The sequence below is a fragment of the Dryas octopetala genome, chromosome 7, assembly GCF_963921425.1.
Source record: "Dryas octopetala chromosome 7, drDryOcto1.1, whole genome shotgun sequence".
Classification (NCBI taxonomy): domain Eukaryota; kingdom Viridiplantae; phylum Streptophyta; class Magnoliopsida; order Rosales; family Rosaceae; genus Dryas; species Dryas octopetala.
The window spans coordinates 6,386,969-6,405,771 of NC_141372.1; the positions used below are offsets into that span (position 1 = coordinate 6,386,969).

At 37.5% G+C, this 18,803-nt stretch overlaps 1 protein-coding gene and 1 non-coding gene across 2 annotated transcripts; one reads left to right on the plus strand and one right to left on the minus strand.

Annotated features, from left to right (window-relative positions):
- Positions 1-995: 995 nt before the first annotated feature.
- On the plus strand, positions 996-18,107 carry EMB2410 (embryo defective 2410). The gene is made up of 24 exons (XM_086250334.1): positions 996-1,186; positions 1,777-3,834; positions 4,190-4,388; positions 4,510-4,569; positions 4,841-4,945; positions 5,792-5,932; positions 6,279-6,341; positions 7,117-7,347; positions 7,464-7,547; positions 7,971-8,128; positions 8,306-8,834; positions 9,500-9,667; positions 9,787-9,846; positions 10,398-10,520; positions 11,256-11,531; positions 12,118-12,183; positions 12,840-12,971; positions 13,376-14,200; positions 14,344-14,624; positions 14,947-15,200; positions 15,369-15,601; positions 15,759-15,950; positions 17,083-17,355; positions 17,754-18,107. Exons 2-24 carry the CDS (start codon positions 1,889-1,891, stop codon positions 17,898-17,900), a joined length of 6,546 nt encoding a protein of 2,181 aa, XP_086106460.1. The 5' UTR covers positions 996-1,186; positions 1,777-1,888; the 3' UTR covers positions 17,901-18,107.
- Positions 18,108-18,599: 492 nt separating this feature from the next.
- On the minus strand, positions 18,600-18,761 carry LOC147279039 (U1 spliceosomal RNA). The gene has a single exon (XR_015123721.1). It is a non-coding gene; the product is annotated as a U1 spliceosomal RNA (small nuclear RNA).
- Positions 18,762-18,803: the final 42 nt, after the last annotated feature.

Here is an 18,803-nt window from a genome sequence, read left to right on the forward strand (position 1 = left end):
ACATATATAGTAATGGTTTCTCATCATTGTCATGTCATTTTTATTTAAGGGGTAATTTTTTTTTTTATTTGGAGGGTTATTTAAGGGGTAATTGGTAAATGGAAGAGGCAATAAACAGTCTTTTATATATTCTTTTATATATTTATGTGTATCTATTTCATAAAAAAAATCGGAATCCTCAAACCAATCAAAATAGGATTTCGAGAAAAAATTATAAGGCTTTTTATCACAAATAGTCCCTCGAGTTTCACCAAAATATCAATTTGGTCCCTAAAGTGTAATTTCACTCAATGTCATTCCTTATATTTACCACCGAACATTAATTTCAAAGGCAAATATGTCTTAACACCCACTGAACATATTTTGAAAATTTGTCAAAAATAGCTTGAGACACAAAAAAATTTCTCATAAATTCTTACGGACTTATTTTAACTACTACTATTTTTATATGGGGTCAAATTATCAAATTGACGTTTAGTATTTTTTAGAAAATTTAGAATTTCCAAACTAATTTCTACAAAATTAAAATAACTTTTTGTTTTAATTTGATCCTATATAAAAATAGTACTAGTAAAGATGAGTCTGTATGAAGTTTTGGGGAATTTTTTCAAGTCCCAAACTATTTTTGATAAAATTTCAAAGTGTTTAGGGATATAAAGACAAATTTGCCCTTAAAAATGGTATTTTAAACGAAAAATTAAACAAAATTAGATGGAGTGACCAAATTGATATTCGGTGGTGAAAAAGATGAGGAATGACATTGAGTGAAAATACAATTTAAAGATAAAATTGATGTTTGAGTGAAAATTGAGGAACAGTCAAAATTATAATTAAGCGCGACCAAAAAGAAAAAATTCGATGATTGATCCCCAATTGTTCTAGGCTTCTAGCATGTACGTTAATGTCAGATAAGGTCATATCCGACATTTCACGTATACGTTATATTCCCCCTCACGGCATTACTTCTCCGTTGTCATCTCTCTGAAGTCTGAACCTGAAATAGAGAATACAAGTATAGAATTATACAGTTAACGGGCAATCGAAGCAAGGCCACAACAAAAAGGCCCAAAGCCTTCTCCGTCTCGCTCTCTCCTCCTCGTTCAAGCAACACTGAATCAAACAGAAGCAATAACCGTAAAGCCTACATAAGCTATCTCACACAACATGCTCCATTTCCTCACCTCAGGTTCTGTTTTCTGCTAAACATCATTCATTTCTTCCTTGTTTTCTTCCAACGCGTGTGTTTGGTTTCCGAGAAAACCAAATAGAAAAGAATGAATTGGAAATTTATGCTTATTTGGGTTCAAAACGATCTGGCTCAGTTAACTGTAGGCATTTGGGTCTATGCTTCCGACTGAGAGTGATGGCCAGTTCTAGGGCAGCTTTCTCAAATATTGAGTTTGATCGAATGAAAACTCGCGGTTTCTGTGCTGTTTTTTGGTGTTCAAGGCTTGCTGTTGACTGTTCAACAACACTGCTAAGTTTATAAGAAGAAAGTGCTATATATATGAAATTAACTACGAAATTTTTTAGTGCTATGTGTTATTACTCTGCCAAGAAACCTGATTGCTCTATCGGTGATTTGTAGCCTTCTTTACCAGAAGACAGCGTAACTATCGCAGTAAAAAAAAATTGATTTACTTTCCTTGCTTTTCTTTCCATACAAGTTATCTTTGCAATTGAATAGACCGGTATTGTATCTTTTACTTTCTATCAATGTCATTGTTTTGGATTTGGTGCGAATTATTAACTGAAAATCAACATCTATTTCGATAGGGTCCAAATGTTTTTGAGCTTCATGATTTTCGGATTTGTTGGGGGACTAAGAGCAGCTTCTTGGTCCCTGGCCGATGACTTACAATTGGATGCTCATGCATAAGGGAAGATAATGAGCGGAAAACTCCATTGCCCTTTTCTTGGGGTTTTGCTTCCCAGCTCTTTAAATGGTAGAAACATTGGAAAGTTCATTTATGGGGATAGAGGGCATATGATAAAGAGCGCTTCCCGCAGGTGTGTATGCGAAAAGCAGAATTACTGGATAACTCAAGCCATTAGAGTTTCACGTTTTTGGGGGCAAAATGTGGAGTTATTAAGGAGAACCTTTGATCTGAAAAATGGGATGAAGGTACAATGTGTTAAAGAGCCTTTTTCTCGAAGCAAAGCCCTGGTGAGGTCTTTGTCTCCTCTGTGGGAAGAGGGGTTACTTTTAGTTAGGTGCTCTGTATTTGCGGCCGTGATATCTGGGGTATGCTTATTGTTATGGTATGGGCAGACAAAAGCCAAGGGTTTTATTGAAGCCAAACTTTTGCCGTCTGTTTGTTCAGTACTCAGTGAATATATTCAGCGCGAAGTTGTTTTTGGTAAGGTTCGAAGGATTTCGCCTTTGAGCATCATGTTGGAGTCGTGTTCAATTGGGCCTCATAATGAGGAATTTTCTTGTGGCGAGGTCCCATCTATGAAACTCCGTCTTCGTCCTTTTGCGAGTCTGAGGAGGGGAAGGATTGTGATAGATGCAGTTTTGTCCCATCCGACTGTATTGGTTGCTCAGAAGAAGGATTATACTTGGTTAGGGATACCTGCATCTGAAGGTGGTCTGCAGAGGCACTTCTCGACTGAAGAAGGAATTGATCATCGAACAAAAACCCGGAGGACTGCTAGAGAGGAAGCAGCTGCTAGATGGGAAAGAGAGAGGGATGAAGCAGCTAGGAAAGCTGCGGAGATGGGTTACATTGTTTCTGACAAGGGTTTCAGTCCATCTAAAGGTGATGATTCAAAGGAAGGTGATAGCCGTTCAGCAGATTTAACAAGCTCTGAGTCCTTTTTATGCATGGATGAAAAGATGCACTGGAGGGATCATTGCATGGACACAGGTGTGGATTATGATATGAAGCATGCAGCTTTGGAGAAATCATTGGGTGTAAAATTTCCAGGGTCAGGGCTGAAATTTTGGTCCAGAGTGATAAAGGGGCCTAAAAAGCACAAGTTCAAAAGGAAGGGTTATGGGAGTGATATCTCTGAATCTGGTATTACTTCCAAAAGAAGAATTCTTGGGTATAGTGCAGTAAGGGCACTTGCATATTTTCAGGGTCTGTCGCATGGGAAGTCTGACGAGCCTTCACAGTCATCCGGAGGTTATGATGGGATAAACTTTGACACCTTTTTGATGAACAATAAGGTTGATACTGATGCTGACACTTCAATCACAAGTACTGGTGTGCAAACTGTAAAAGATGACAATCAGAATGGAAATCGTTTGGGAGATTCAGCAGATCATCCTCTTAAAGAAAATGAGAATGTTGACAGTCATTTAAGTAGTTCTAATGGTCTACATGATTCGGTTCTTATGAGTTTAGATAGGTCTAATGGAGATGGGAAATCCAGTAATAATTTGCCATCCACTGAAAATGTTGCAGGAACTAATACCAATAACTGTACTGTAAAAGATGAGGATTTAGGAGCTGATGTTGTAAATAAGCATACTGATGATGAGATATCAGAGAGGGAAGGAGGTCAAACGTTGCAAAATTCAACTTCCATACAACCATCTTTTGCAACATACCGTCGAGTTCCCATCTGGCCCCAAAGCCTGAAATTAGGCTTTCCCTCTTTTTCTAGAAATGCCGTAGAGTCATTATCCTATCTTCTCTCTGGTTCCATTCAAAAGCTGACGTCTAGCATGGGCCCAAGAGTTGAAGATATTGTTGCAGAACTTGTCGATGGGGTCAATGTTGTGCAGTCAGAAGGCATTGAGAAGATGCTTCCAGTTACACTAGATTCTGTATATTTCAAAGGAGGAACGCTGATGCTACTTGCATATGGTGACAGTGAACCTCGGTAGAGCCACTTCAATTATATTTTTCTAATTTACTCTTGATAATTAGATTATTGTTTTGCTGGCTCATGATCATAAAAATGATTTTACTCATGTCTCAGATGCTGGCTTTACTTTAATCTTTGTGCTCAGTTTTAATAACGGTATTCATTGCTGTTGGACTTTGGCATATTGGGTAGAGATTTACCTATACTAATTAGGATGACTCATTTTTTAAGACGCTTTCTGGTGGAAAATGTAGTAACCTTTTTTTGGTACAATGACAATGCATCCACTTATGCAAGATAAAGTTTATAACAAAAGAAATGTGCATTTGCATTAATTTGATAATTTATGAGTTTAATGCAATGTTTATAGAGAGATGGAGAAGGTCGATGGACATGTGAAGTTTCAAAATCACTATGGTCGTGTTCATGTACAACTTAGTGGCAACTGTAAGATGTGGAGGTCTGATATCATGTCTGAAGATGGTGGCTGGTTGTCTGCAGATGTTTTTGTTGATATTGTTGAACAGAAATGGCATGCCAACTTAAAGGTTGCCAACTTTTTTGTTCCGGTAAGGTAGACACTACAAAGTTAATATGATACAGAATTGAGACTGCCAACACCTTCTGTTTTCAATCTAGGTCGTAAAGTTGGTTCATATGCCTTGTGTGCTGGTTGTCTTTTTTATGCAGATTTTTGAAAGGATTTTAGAAATTCCAATAATGTGGTCACAAGGAAGAGCCACTGGTGAGGTGCTTCTCGAACTTCAATTCAACCTTTTTACTTTTTATATTCCAAAATTTTATGGGGGCACATCTCCAATTTATGCCTCTGAATGACTCTTATTGACTCTGTAGCTGAAGCAATTACATCAATTTCATTCTTTGCAGCAGGAGCTGCTTGTTGATTAGTCCTTTTGTTCTAATGTTATATAAAATTGCTCTAGATTTCACATTTTCTTCTTGATCAGGTTGTGGTCATATTTGGTTTATTTAAGATATATATGTACTTCCACATTTCCAGGTTCACTTGTGCATGTCAAGGGGAGAAACATTTCCAAATCTTCATGGACAGCTTGATGTGACCGGGTTGGCTTTTCAAACAATTGATGCACCATCATCGTTTTCTGTATGTCACAGTTATATTTTTTTGAACCTTCATTGATATTTAATGCTTGTTCCAGTGGATTTTTTTCCTCCAAATATACTTGATGGTATGTATCACCAGGAGATTATTTGGTTATGGGTTATATTTAGATGTATACATGTATTCAGGCCCATTCAGGTGCGAATGTGCGGACGTTTGCACCTGATGCCGAGCGCTCGGTAGTGCAAAATTTTGCAGCTACCGAGCGCTCGGCGCTGGTTTAACGGCGTTTATGTTATGGTTTAGCTCTGGGATTTTGGGCAGAGCTAAACCCTAACATAATGCCTCCACCAAGCCCATTCTATACCCTAGGAGGGGATGGGGTGAAAAGATGGTGGGTTTACCCTCAAAACTTGGCGGAGGAAGCAGCACCAGTGCTGCAATGCTTGCTCGCATGTGTTAAGAAAACTTTGCCAAGCGCTCGGTGACAGGTGTGCATGTTTGTTGGTGCGCACCTGATGAGTTCTCTACATGTATATATATAAATAATTTCTCATGTGATCCTTTGATGCTGCCCTGGAAGCAGGTTAATCAGTAGGCAACTGCTTTCGATATTAATATATGAAGACAAAATAACTGTCTGCCCTAACAGTGCGTTATATTTCATTTTGCACTTGCGTTGGCAGGAATCTGGTCTTTTAAATTCATACATTCTGCATTTTCATGTTACTGTTTGTAACAGTACATAATATGCAAAACATAATAACTGTATGATTCTGTTCATGTAATAGGTTATACGGTTGAAATCATCATCCTTATTGTCGGTTGTGTTGGGCTTGAATTCTGAAAAGTTGTTCTTGTTTGTTAACATGTGTCTCTTTTATGCAGGAAATTTCAGCAAGCTTATGTTTTCGTGGCCAGCGAATATTCTTACACAATGCAAGTGGCTGGTTTGGTGATGTTCCCTTGGAAGCTTCTGGAGATTTAGGCATTCATCCCGAGGAAGGAGAGTTTCATCTTATGTGTCAGGTATGTTCTTGGCGATGCTTCTAGGATTGGGTGGTAAATAGAGTTCCTAAACTTTTTCCAGTTTAATAGAGTTCCTAAATTAGTTCAGTTATGTAGTAGTCAAACAGGCCATTGAGGGCCATCAGGATATGCTTTTGTCAGTTGAGCCTGATCGGTTTGAGATTTACTTATGTAAGTTACACAAAGTTCCAAATGCCTTCTCTTTTACTAGAGTCGTGGCTTTGATAACAAGGCAATTCCTTTGAGCTTGAACTGGCAACTTGAAATGGCTTATTTGATTTCCTTTTTGTTATATTAATTATACTGCATCCAATTAGTAATCTTTGTAGAACTACTCTATTTCCAGGTTTCTTGCGTGGAAGTAAATGCCTTGATGAAAACTTTCAAGATGAAACCTCTCTTGTTTCCGGTATGTATATGTTCTATATGTTTCATCTGATTGTTTGTTTGCATGTGCCTGCCTTTTCTTTTTCCATATTTGATAAAATAGAAATATTGGGCTGCAAAGTAGATGTTAGCTCTTCTTCTCCATGGTCCCCCCATTCATAGATGGTAGAACCTATGACTTCTCCCTTTTCATTGGGAAGGTCTAAACACAGATGCAAGCGTCACACCAGCCGACATGGATATGAAACTAGCAGTTTTCTGACAGGAGTACATGGTTGTTTATATGTGTCCTTGTGAACTTATCATAATGCATTATGTATGTTCGATTTTCTGCTTGCTTGTGATAATCATGGGTAGTAAAACAATTATTGAATTAGCCTCACAGCCTTACTAGTTCTGCTTAATTATAGGTAATTGAAATAAATTCTTTTGGAAGTCACTATACGAGTCTCAAACACCAGCTGATACATGTATGGCATCCTCAAATGTCTGAAACACTGATTTTCTGGTAGAAATTATTATCATGTGTCTTAAAATCTTCAAGTGCTAATGCTTTATACTAGAGGTTTCAAATCTTCTGTCCTTTCTGTTATTTTTTCTTTTTCATTTTTTTGGGTAAATAATTCTATTAACCATTTGTACATCCCCTACTATTATTCTCTCCTAATTCGTCATAATAATGTTGGGTGCATTAATTTCGCTTATTGAGTCCTTTCCCCTCCCCTCAAGAAAGAATACAGTGATTATAGGTGATATACATCATATTGACTATCTCTCTCTGAATTTACCCCATGTAGCTGGCTGGTTCAGTGACTGCTGTGTTTAACTGCCAAGGCCCGTTGGATGCTCCTGTATTTGTGGGAAGTGGAATGGTTTCTAGAAGGATATCTCATTTTGTTTCTGATTTTCCTCTGTCCTCTGCATCTGAAGCAGTTTTGAAAAGTAAGGAAGCTGGTGCAGTGGCAGCATTTGATCGTGTACCATTTTCATGCTTATCGGCCAATTTCACTTTTAACACTGATAGCTGTGTAAGTTTGTGAGGAGCAACTAAAATGCATATGTCCAAAATTGAGTGGTGATTCTTCATCATGCCAGTGTATCTATATTCTTGTAAAGTTGTAATCTTATTCTGTATTTTCTATAGGTTGCTGACTTGTATGGAATTAGAGCTAGCCTTGTAGATGGTGGTGAAATTCGAGGGGCAGGGAATGCATGGATTTGCCCAGAGGTATATAATTGATGATGTGATGTCCTTTTATGTTTGTTGAGAAATTTGGCCAAGCTTTGTAGATTTATTTTAGTGAGTCATTATTCTAGTAGGCTATGTGTGTGTGTGTGTGTGTGTGTCCCTCTCTCTCTCTCTCTCTCTCTCTCTTGGAAACTTCAACATGGTTATTATGTTCTGTTCATAGCAGACTGATTCTTTTAGCTTCTTCAACCTATCATACTATGTTTTACCGGCAGCCATTGCCTTTTGGTTTGCAGTCCTTCATAATGCCCTATCTGCATGGGCTAAAAATTGTTATCCTTTAGTTTCTGTCAGTTTAGTGGTTTTTTAAAATTGTAAGTGTGCTTCCATGTTGGATTTTAAATGTGACAATGCATTTGAAAATTTCGATCTTGAAAGTTAACTCTGTCACATTCTACACAGGGCGAGGTTGATGATGCATCAATGGATGTGAATTTCTCTGGAAGTTTGTGCTTTGATAAAATTCTTCATCGATATATACCTGGGTATCTTCAACTGATGCCACTCAAGTTGGGGGATTTAAATGGAGAAACAAAACTCTCAGGATCCCTATTGAGACCGTAAGAGTCCTGGGTCTACCCTTGCAACTGTTGATCAAGAATAATTCATGTTGTTACTTTCATCTGAATTTTGTTATGGTTTTTTATCAAAATATCAATGATGCTGCTGCTGATGATAGTCTGCATGTAATGTCATTCATTCTTCAGGTTTGCTTATGTGCCATTTTTTTAATGTAGGAGGTTTGACATTAAATGGACTGCTCCAAAAGCTGAAGGGTCCTTCAGTGATGCACGAGGAGATATCATAATTTCACATGATTCGATTAGTGTTAATTCCTCATCTTCTGCTTTTGACTTGTCCTCAAAAGTTCAAACATCTTACACTGATGAAGACTGGCTACAAAGAAGAGATGGTGATGCAAAGAGTGCCATGCCATTTGTTGTTGAGGGAATTGACTTGGATTTGCGTATGCGTGGGTTTGAGTTTTTCAGCTTGGTATCTTCTTTTCCCTTTGATTCTCCGAAACCGATGCATTTGAAAGCAACTGGAAAGATCAAGTTTCAGGGCAAGGTTTTAAAGCCTGGTAGTATTACTAATGGACAAGATTTTGGTTTTGAGAAGAACAAGCAAAATGTGGAAATCACTGATAATGGAAAGACAGACAGTCTTGTTGGGGATATTTCGATTTCGGGTCTTAAATTGAATCAGTTGATGTTGGCGCCTCAGTTGGCTGGATCATTGAGCATATCACGTGAGTGTATCAAGGTACAGCAAAGAATCCTTACGCCTTTCTCTTCTCCTTTTTCTTGGAATTGAGCTTAATACATTAACCTGATCTTGTCCTCAATTGTTGCGAGTCCAACCTTTGAATTAAAATGAATATGTTGATTCATTCTATCCTCGTTTTATTTATATACTGTTTTTTAATTCCTGACATTTTGCACTGTAGAGGATAATTGGTCTTTTTTTTGGCCTCGACTAAGCTTTATAATTATAGTGTATCTTATTATGGAAGCTCTTTGCAAATTATTAGTTTTTAGTGGGCTAAAGCTACTTGTTTATGAGTAACTTAGTTCATAAATAGCATGTCAAGGGTTTGGTGAGTGAACTTCACAAATTTGAAATTATAGACTGTCTTGGCATGCCATGCCTTTTGAGTATTTGGACACATTTCATAAATGTGGCTTCATAATCAGTATATCTGCCACATTTTTCATACCTATGCTCTGGGAATGGATATCATGATAAATGATTCAACTAGGGACTTCTTGATGAATGCTGTGGTTAGTGAGACATGTGTCATTTTGATCATATGAGGTATGACTAAAGAGGTCAGACAATGGTGTCAACTGACTATATTGATACCATACTATTTTTTATTCTTGTTCTTACAGTTCCTTCTGAAATATGAGATCTTTCTGTTAGTGCAGTTGGATGCCACAGGTAGGCCAGATGAAAGTCTTGTAGTGGAGTTTGTTGGGCCATTGAAGCCTAATGAGGATAATACGCAAAGTGGACAGTTGTTGTCTTTTTCCCTTCAAAAGGGGCAACTGAAAGCAAACATTTGCTTCCAACCATTTCATTCTGCTACCTTGGAGGTACCTGTATTTAGGCTAAGTTATTCTTTGTTTTCCTATCTTAGTTCTTATTTGGTGAGCTTATTTGTAATAAATAATCGAGTACTTCACTCTTTTCTTTGTCTTTGCATTGGTTATAGATCCGCCAGTTACCACTTGATGAGTTGGAGTTGGCCTCACTCCGTGGAACAATACAGAAGGTAAGCCAGAAATCCTTCTGGGTTTATTTGTTTTCTGTTCCTCATTTCTCCTCCTTCCTTGTTCCTCTCCAGTGCACATTTCCATGATTATAAGGTGGGTGTCAAGAATGGTTCGGAGATGCACTGGAACTTTTGATTTCATGGATGTTGATCCTAACAAAGCCTTCAAATGATAAAGAGGACCTTATTTGTATTGTTGTAAGGCCAATTTAAGCATCTTGTTTATTATTTTTCCTTAAATCATTGCTTCAAGTTACTTCTCAGAGTAAAAGCAGAAAGGGGTTAAAAAACCTGAAATGGCTTCAACTTATCCATAGTTTTTCCGGCATTCAATATAGTCCTTTTCCTTAGGCATTCTGGTCATAATGTCATGGGTTCTTCTCTGTTTTTTAAATCCATTCTATCATTATTGAATTTTTCGTTCTAACTAGGTTGTGCTGTTGAGTGGAATCATAGTCTAGTTGAATTCATAAATAGATTATTCTGTGATAGTTGTTTCTACCTCTTGCTTTTTAATTCTTAAAAGTGTTTAGCTGGTTGTTTGTTTTCAGGCAGAAATTCAACTTAATCTTCAAAAACGAAGAGGTCATGGACTGCTATCTGTACTTCGGCCGAAATTCAGCGGTGTGCTAGGTGAAGCCCTTGATGTGGCCGCTAGATGGAGTGGGGATGTTGTGAGTACCCCTAGGTTTTTGTACTTTTATCTGTCCTTGTGGATCCATTTCTATGAGAATATTGTTGAGAAGATTGTCTTCCTTCCACTCACATTTTCTTGTAAACTTAACTTGTTTCTGCTCTTAAGATGGTAATGGTTTTAAGCTACCGTTCCTTCCTGTCTAAGTTCTCTATGATTTGTCTTCTCTTCATCACATTTGTTGACAATTTTATTGCTGGGCACGTTGGTTGCCAGTTTTCATGCCACAATGATGACGCAAACTTTACAAGCTTTTCCTACTTGATTTTTGTTGTCTTACTTAAGCTCAGTTGAAATGTTCTTTTTTGGTAAGTCAGTTGAGATGTTCTTGATTCTCTTGCTTTGGTAAATATCCCAGAATCTTCCTGGAAATTGACAGTTCCTTCAAGTATCTTTTACCATGAAATATTAACTTAATCAATTTACATCCACTCACCATGAACTCCAAGCCTTGTTGTTTCAACTATTTTGTTTAGATTTACAATAATTTCATTGAAATTGAATTCTGTCTCTGATACTCAAATAATGATTCACTACTTTATAGAGCTTTGTCAAATTCCTTTGGAATGAGTTTGTAGCAATACCTTAAAACAACAATAATTTGTCTTCATTGATTTGGGGCTCTGTGCTGTGTGTAAATACTTTCTTATTCACAAGCACAAATTTTTTGTATGACATGTCTAACATTGGTACTTGTTAATGTACCATTATATAGATCACTGTCGAGAAAACAGTCTTGGAGCAAAGCAATAGCCGTTATGAGCTTCAGGGTGAATATGTGTTGCCTGGCACGCGAGATCGCAACCCTGCTGGGAGGGAAAAGGGTGGCTTGCTTAAAAGGGCTATGGCTGGGCATCTGGGTAGTGTCATATCTTCTATGGGGAGGTGGAGAATGAGACTGGAAGTTCCTAGAGCTGAGGTTGCTGAGATGCTTCCCCTAGCCAGACTTGTTTCTCGAAGTACAGACCCTGCTGTTCATTCAAGATCAAAGGTTGCATGCCACTTAAAATAAGTTGGAAATATATAACAGTTATCATCTTCTCTATCTATCCCAAAGCATTAACTTTGTCATCTAAATAGCATCTATTTGGGCCGTTTGGCCCCCATTCTCACCAAAAAAAAAAAAGCATCCCAGTGTATACCATTCGCCTTTCATTGATGCATGCTATGCTTTTGGTTTTGAATATTCAGTTGCTTATCTAACTCATTTGCAGTTCTTTCTTCATCTTCTATTTCAAATTATGCTATGATTTTATACTGTGTTGACATATTTCTTCCTCATGGTGGTGCTTGACTGAGACAAACTGATAAGGTTGTTTATGCAAATTTTTAATGTATTTATCCGTGGTACATTACACCAAATACAGTAGTCATGGTTCACATGTTTTCAAATAACTAAAAGAAAATAGGAAAAAATTCCTTGTGGTATTTACAGTTTTGAAGTCCTCTATCATAAATGGGGTAGTTTGTTTGTTATAAATTTAGTTTTCAGGTTGTACATTCTTTACTTATGGAAAAAAGTTCCAAAGAAAAAGGAAAACTCTGATTGTACGTGTTTCTGTGACACTTGAATGCAGGACCTATTCATTCAAAATTTGCTGTCAGTGGGATTATATACTGAAAGTATTAAAGAACTGCTCGAGGTACTTTGTGGATGAAACACCTAATGTTCATTTCTTATTTGAAGCTGTAGTACTTGATGTCTATCACTTGGTGCACATGGAATTGGAAGATGATGTGTTCATATAATTTTCTTTTCTGTATTTGTAAAGAAATAAGCTGCATAGTTAAACTCTAGGCATGGGCGGCCCTAGGGTAAGGCAACCAAGGGGACCATCTAGGGCCCCAACCAGCCTGGACCCCCAATTTGAATTTGAATTTCTTATGCAAATACAAGTTATTTAGGCGCAAACATATTCTTATAAGTCCAAATTTATACATTACAATGTGGAGTTTCAAGTGGTGATAGTTAACAAGTTTTTATATGAACTCGATCATGCTATTTTCGAAGCACTAAGACTAATTTTTCTTAGGGTTTAGTCATTCTTTAATCAACTTTTTGTCATTTCCTCAACGTTATAACTTTGGTTTTGTTAATTTATAAAAAATATTTGTACCATCCCACATTTCTAAAAATTGTGTGGGCACTTAAATTTATTTTATTTTTCTTTTTGTGTATTCAGTATTAAGGTGTCCCATTTTCAGAGTTTGTTTTGAACCCCTAAACCTTAGAGCAACTGTGACTCCAGGACCAGAATTTTATATGCATTTATGGTTTTTGTTTGATCCATTATTTCAGGTTATACGGGGACATTATACTCCATTAAATGAAGTTATTCTGGAAGACTTAAATCTTCCAGGTTTAACTGAGCTTAGAGGTAGCTGGCATGGCTCTCTTGATGCAAGTGGTGGTGGCAATGGGGATACAATGGTATATACCTTTTCAATCCTTGCACAGGCCCAAGTTCAAATATCAAACATCTTTATGTCTTGAGAAATTCAGTGATGAATATTAAAATTGCAAAGATAAGGATAATTGTTTTAGGAAAATTGGAACTTGAGACACAAATAATAGTAAATTGAATGAGGTTATCTCTTGCACTCATATCACCACTTTGAACTTTTCTCCTTGATAGTCTTAATTCTATTATTCTCAGTTGAAGGAAAACCAACTTCCTCTGAGGTAAGCATGATTCTTTTCCTTCTTTTTGCTGGTCCAACTCAGGAAATGTAGTAGTTAGACCTGGAAAACATAGCTACCATAGTTACTTTTGGTTATTGGCGTGTAGTATTTGTCTTCTAATAATTGGTTTTATCATTATCTCTCTTTGTCAGGCAGAATTTGATTTTCATGGGGAGGACTGGGAGTGGGGAACCTACAAAACTCAGCGTGTTCTGGCAGTTGGTGCATACAGCAACGATGATGGTTTGCGTCTGGAAAAGATGTTTATTCAGAAAGATAATGCTACAATTCATGCAGATGGGACTTTGCTGGGACCTAAAACGAATCTTCACTTTGCTGTTCTAAATTTTCCAATTAGTCTAGTTCCTACTGTGATTCAGGTGATTGAATCTTCTGCTACTGATGTGGTTCAATCCTTACGGCAGTTTTTAGCACCAATTAGGGGTATATTGCACATGGAAGGTGATCTGAGAGGGAATCTTGCAAAACCAGAATGTGATGTGCAAGTAAGGCTCCTGGATGGTGCCATTGGGGGGATTGATCTTGGACGAGCTGAAATTGTTGCTTCCCTAACCTCAACCAGTCGTTTTCTGTTCAATGCAAAATTTGAACCAATCATCCAAATTGGGCATGTGCACGTTCAAGGAAGTGTTCCTGTTAATTTTGTTCAGAATAACATGTTAGAGGAAGAAGATGCGGAGAAAGATAAAAGTCGAGCAACTTGGGACCATGGTTGGGTGAAGGAAAGAAGCAGGGGGTCTGCAGATGATGCCAGTGAAAAGAAACTTTCGAGAGAGCGAAATGAAGAAGGTTGGGATAGCCGATTAGCAGAAAGCCTTAAAGGTTTAAACTGGAACATACTAGATGTAGGGGAAGTCAGAATAGATGCTGATATTAAAGATGGGGGCATGATGTTGTTAACTGCTTTATCTCCTTATGCTAAATGGCTTCATGGCAATGCTGACATTATGCTTCAGGTGGGTCAAGTCAATGTGGGCTTTTTGCGTGTATAATTTCTTAAACTATCTTTTTTTTTTTTTTTTTTTCCTGTTGAAATTGCTCTGTTGTGTTTCAATTTACAGCAACGATTAAAATTTGCTGAGGATTGTAATGTAAATAGGTCAGAGGCACAGTTGAACAACCAGTGCTGGATGGATATGCATCTTTCCACAGGGCATCTATATCATCACCAGTTCTCTGGAAACCACTCACAAACTTCGGTGGCACAGTTCATGTGAAATCAAATAGGTTATGCATCACTTCATTGGAGAGTAGGGTAAGCAGAAGGGGAAAACTGTTTGTAAAGGGAAACCTGCCCCTTAGAACAAGTGAAGCGTCCCTTGGAGATAAAATTGACTTGAAATGTGAAGTTCTGGAAGTACGGGCAAAGAATATTCTAAGGTTATTATCTTAATTTTGTACAAAATGGATCTTTTAAGTCTAAGTTCATTGGCATCATAATTTAGGTTAATTTTTGGATTCATATGCTTGTTTGATCCTTAAATTTCTCTAATTTAATGATGTTACTTGAATTTTCTAATGGTTCTTATGTTGTCACATATCCAAAAAAGATAGGAAGAAAGAAGAACTAAAATATCCTTACTCTCGAAGTGGTGTATTTTCCCTTCCATTGAGAGTTAATTCATGTTTTATTAGGAGTCTTAGCTGCATATTACTTTTATATGCTGCCCAAAGAAAACTAATGTGTTAATTAAAATTACAGTGCCCAGGTTGACACTCAGATGCAGATAACTGGTTCCATTTTGCAACCAAACATCTCTGGAAGTATTAAATTGAGCCAAGGTGAAGCATATCTACCACATGATAAGGGTAGTGGGGCCGCTCCTAATAGATTGGCATCAAATGAGTCCAGGCTTCCTGGTACTGGTGTCGATCGAGCAGTTGCCTCGAGGTATGTTTCACGGTTTTTCAGTTCACAACCTGATGCTTCAAGGACAAAATTCCCTCAACCTTCAGGTAAGGCATCACTGCCTCATTAGTTTCATTGTGTGACCTTATGACCTGGCACTGATACTTTAAAATCAGATTAGATGTTTTCTGTATATATACAGTTGGTGAAGTTGATGTCTACAAAGTGCAAACTCTGCTTGATCTAACAACCTTCTACTTTCTGGACATTGGCAGTTAAACCAGCTGAACAGGAGATGGAGGAAGTGAACATTAAACCAAATGTAGATATTCAGCTTAGTGATTTGAAGCTTGTTCTAGGACCAGAGTTGAGGATAGTTTATCCTTTAATTCTCAATTTCGCTGTTAGTGGAGAGCTTGAGTTAAATGGCCTGGCTCATCCCAAATGGATACAACCTAGAGGCATCTTAACTTTTGAGAATGGTGACGTAAATCTTGTTGCAACTCAGGTAAGTCCTTTTATTTCTTATATTCTTGTAGTTCAAGGTACCTTTTCTCCTGGTTGGGAGTTCAAGCTTATATGTATACTGCTTGTTTTCTTTGTTTCTCTGTTTTTGGCCCTGTTCTTTCTCTTGAGTATGTTAAGATTGACCTTTCCAATTTCAGGTGAGGCTCAAACAAGAGCATCTGAATATTGCAAAATTTGAGCCTGAAAATGGACTAGATCCAATGTTAGATTTAGTTTTGGTGGGTTCTGAGTGGCAATTTAGGATTCAAAGTCGAGCCAGCAACTGGCAGGACAAACTGGTTGTGACCTCCACGCGGTCCGTGGAACAGGATGCCCTCTCACCAACTGAGGTAACTTCTTTTTATGTTGGCGGGTGTCACTTTTCAGTTCCTTCTGTCATGCATAAAATGATCAATCCAATATTGGGACTAAGCTATGCAAGTTGATCTAGGACAGACATAGCTATATATAATTGCTTATTTTTTTGGGTAAACAAAATATACTGGAAACGTGAGGAAGCTGCATGTAATTGCTTATTTGGGGATGCAGTTATAGGAAAATATGTTACAGGGATTGTTTGGTGGAACACAAGCCATGTATTTTCATTTGTTTCTGTGAATTTCAAATACCTTTTATAGTAAAAAATTGCCCATGAATTTTCAATGTGGAAAGCATCACAATGTTTAATGCTGATAGTCCACCCTCCCATGAATTCTCTATTTTAAATTCTTTTGACTTTCCTACTTCATCTTTGAATTCCACAATAGTACAACAGCCGAAGAATGGAGTTGCTATAAATAAATGTACGATATGCAGATAGTACCAAATATGACTTTGTGGTGCTCGACACAGTGAGTGAAAAAAGAAATAAGGATATGATGGCATTATTGTTCAAAATAGAAGATGTAACTATTTTTTGAATTTTTCTTTGCACATCAGAAGAGCTGTGAGCAAATGACCAATGGTAATAAATTGATTGGTTCTAAGCTACTGCCAAAATATTTTTAAGCCAAAATAATCAACTTTACATGTTTAAGGGAAGTTTTGGAGACACCATTAAGGACTCGCAGCTGCATATGCACGTTTGTGAAATGTTTAAAGCCAGAAGTTTCAGTTTTACCAGCTCTATGACACAGCAAGGAACTTAAACTAAGTGTTGTGTATGTGCACCAATGATCACTGTCTTAATGGACAAATTATTCACCTGCAGGTTCTGTCTCTGTGAGTCTGTTGTGTATACACGTGTTTGTGAGCTTATGTGGGTTTGCTGTGTCTTGTTCACATAGTCAACTCTACATTATCTTCACATAGTCAACTCTACATTATCTGCGTTAGGTCACTGTGGAATCCACTTCCAAATTTATTTTCATTTGTCATGGATTTCTGATTTAGCTGACGCATGGAATTGCAAAGCTTGGTTCAAGCTTTCATGCCCTGGACTTTTTTGCAATTTGATCTGATCCATTTCCTCTGTATGCACAGGCTGCTAGAGTCTTTGAAAGTCAATTGGCAGAGTCCATCTTGGAAGGCGATGGGCAGCTTGCATTCCAAAAGCTTGCAACTACAACACTTGAAAAACTAATGCCAAGAATAGAAGGGAAGGGAGAGTTTTACCAGGCAAGGTGGAGGCTAGTGTATGCACCGCAGATCCCTAGTTTGCTTTCTGTTGATCCTACTGTGGATCCTCTCAAATCCCTTGCCAGTAATATTTCATTCGGTACAGAAGTAGAAGTCCAACTTGGGAAACGTCTTCAGGTTATCTTAATGAAACTCTTTAAACCCTCTTTCTATATTTTTGCATCTCAAGTTTGATATTTCTATTTATAATAGGATTGTCTTTTGTGAAAGGGAATTAAGAGAATTGATTGATTAACAGTTAAGGGGTGAATTAAAGTATTATAATGCTTTCAAGAAGGAAATGGCGAGAATTAATATCTCTGTAAAGTAGTAGCTAATGAAATGGCCCTCTACAGTCACTACTATCAACTGATTTTAGTTGTAGTGTGTACCTTGTTAACCTATAGTGGGTAGAGGTGAATGGATGAGTACCCAAGACACAGACACCTTTGTTAGGTTTTTCATTGAGATGTCGTTACTTCTTTTGCTTCAAATTTTGTATATATGATCATTTAAGAAAGTACTCTCTCCCCCAGGCCTCAATTGTTAGGCAAATGAAGGACTCAGAAATGGCAATGCAATGGACCTTGATCTACCAGCTTACCAGCCGCTTGCGTGTTCTCCTACAGTCTGCTCCGGCAAAACGCCTCATTTTCGAATATTCTGCTACATCTCAGGATTAATCTGCTAGCCATTTTTCTTTTAGTTGTGTACCAGATCAAGCTTTCACTTGCAGCTTACATATCCCTGTGTCAGTTTTACATCCCATTTTTTCTTTGTGCCCTCCATGGGAGGAGGGAAGGTTCTGATATGTATCTCTATTCTTTGCTCAAGATTGAATGAGCTCCTTTGTAAATAGGTCAATATTATCAATGAAAGAAAAATTACCAGTTCTAAATTCCTAACACGAAAATTTTATCTAAATTGAATTTGAGTACAAAAGTTATAACTTATATTACCTCAATCCTAAAAGAAAATTGGCTGTGTTTCTGGGCTTCGTCCTGCCATGTCACCCAAAAAAAAAAAACAAGAAGAAAATTGGCTAGATTTCTACCATATTCATTGCCTTTTTCTCTATCTTTTACCCTGTTAGGCAATTTTAGGCGATGCTGAAAGAATCTTTAGATAGGACAACAAAACCATCTTGTAAGGAAATGATAAGCCAAATGTGGAATATAAATTACCAAATTTGTTAACTATGGGTTCATTCAAAGTTGGTATATGAATACGCCACATGGACATAAAATAAAATTATTAAAAAGTACGAAAATATGTAAACGCAGAATTTAAAAAAAAAAAAAAAAAGTTAATCAAAGGTAATGGGCTTAATCCTTCATAACCCAAAATAGTTGGCCCAAAAATAAAGATTAGACTAAAATTAGAGAGGGGCCGCGCGAACGCAGGCACCCCACTACCACAAATTATGACATTGGCTCTCCTGCTTGGGGAGACCATAGGCGGTCAGCCCTCCTAAGTGCCATGGAGGTCACCAACCTAGGCCATGGATCTTCTTATTCACCCATAGACCCTGTCCAGGTAAGTATGTTTCATTTTACCCCCTCCACATTTTTTATACATTATCTTAG

What these genes read in the sequence shown, in the direction of transcription:
- EMB2410 (XM_086250334.1), top strand. Translation starts at nt 1,889, where the DNA reads ATGAGCGGAAAACTCCATTGCCCTTTTCTTGGGGTTTTGCTTCCCAGC. An exon ending in ATGCACCATCATCGTTTTCT is followed by an intron (nt 4,946 to 5,791) that starts GTATGTCACAGT and finishes TCTTTTATGCAG; the next exon opens with GAAATTTCAGCAAGCTTATG. An exon ending in CTGTTCATTCAAGATCAAAG is followed by an intron (nt 11,532 to 12,117) that starts GTTGCATGCCAC and finishes ACTTGAATGCAG; the next exon opens with GACCTATTCATTCAAAATTT.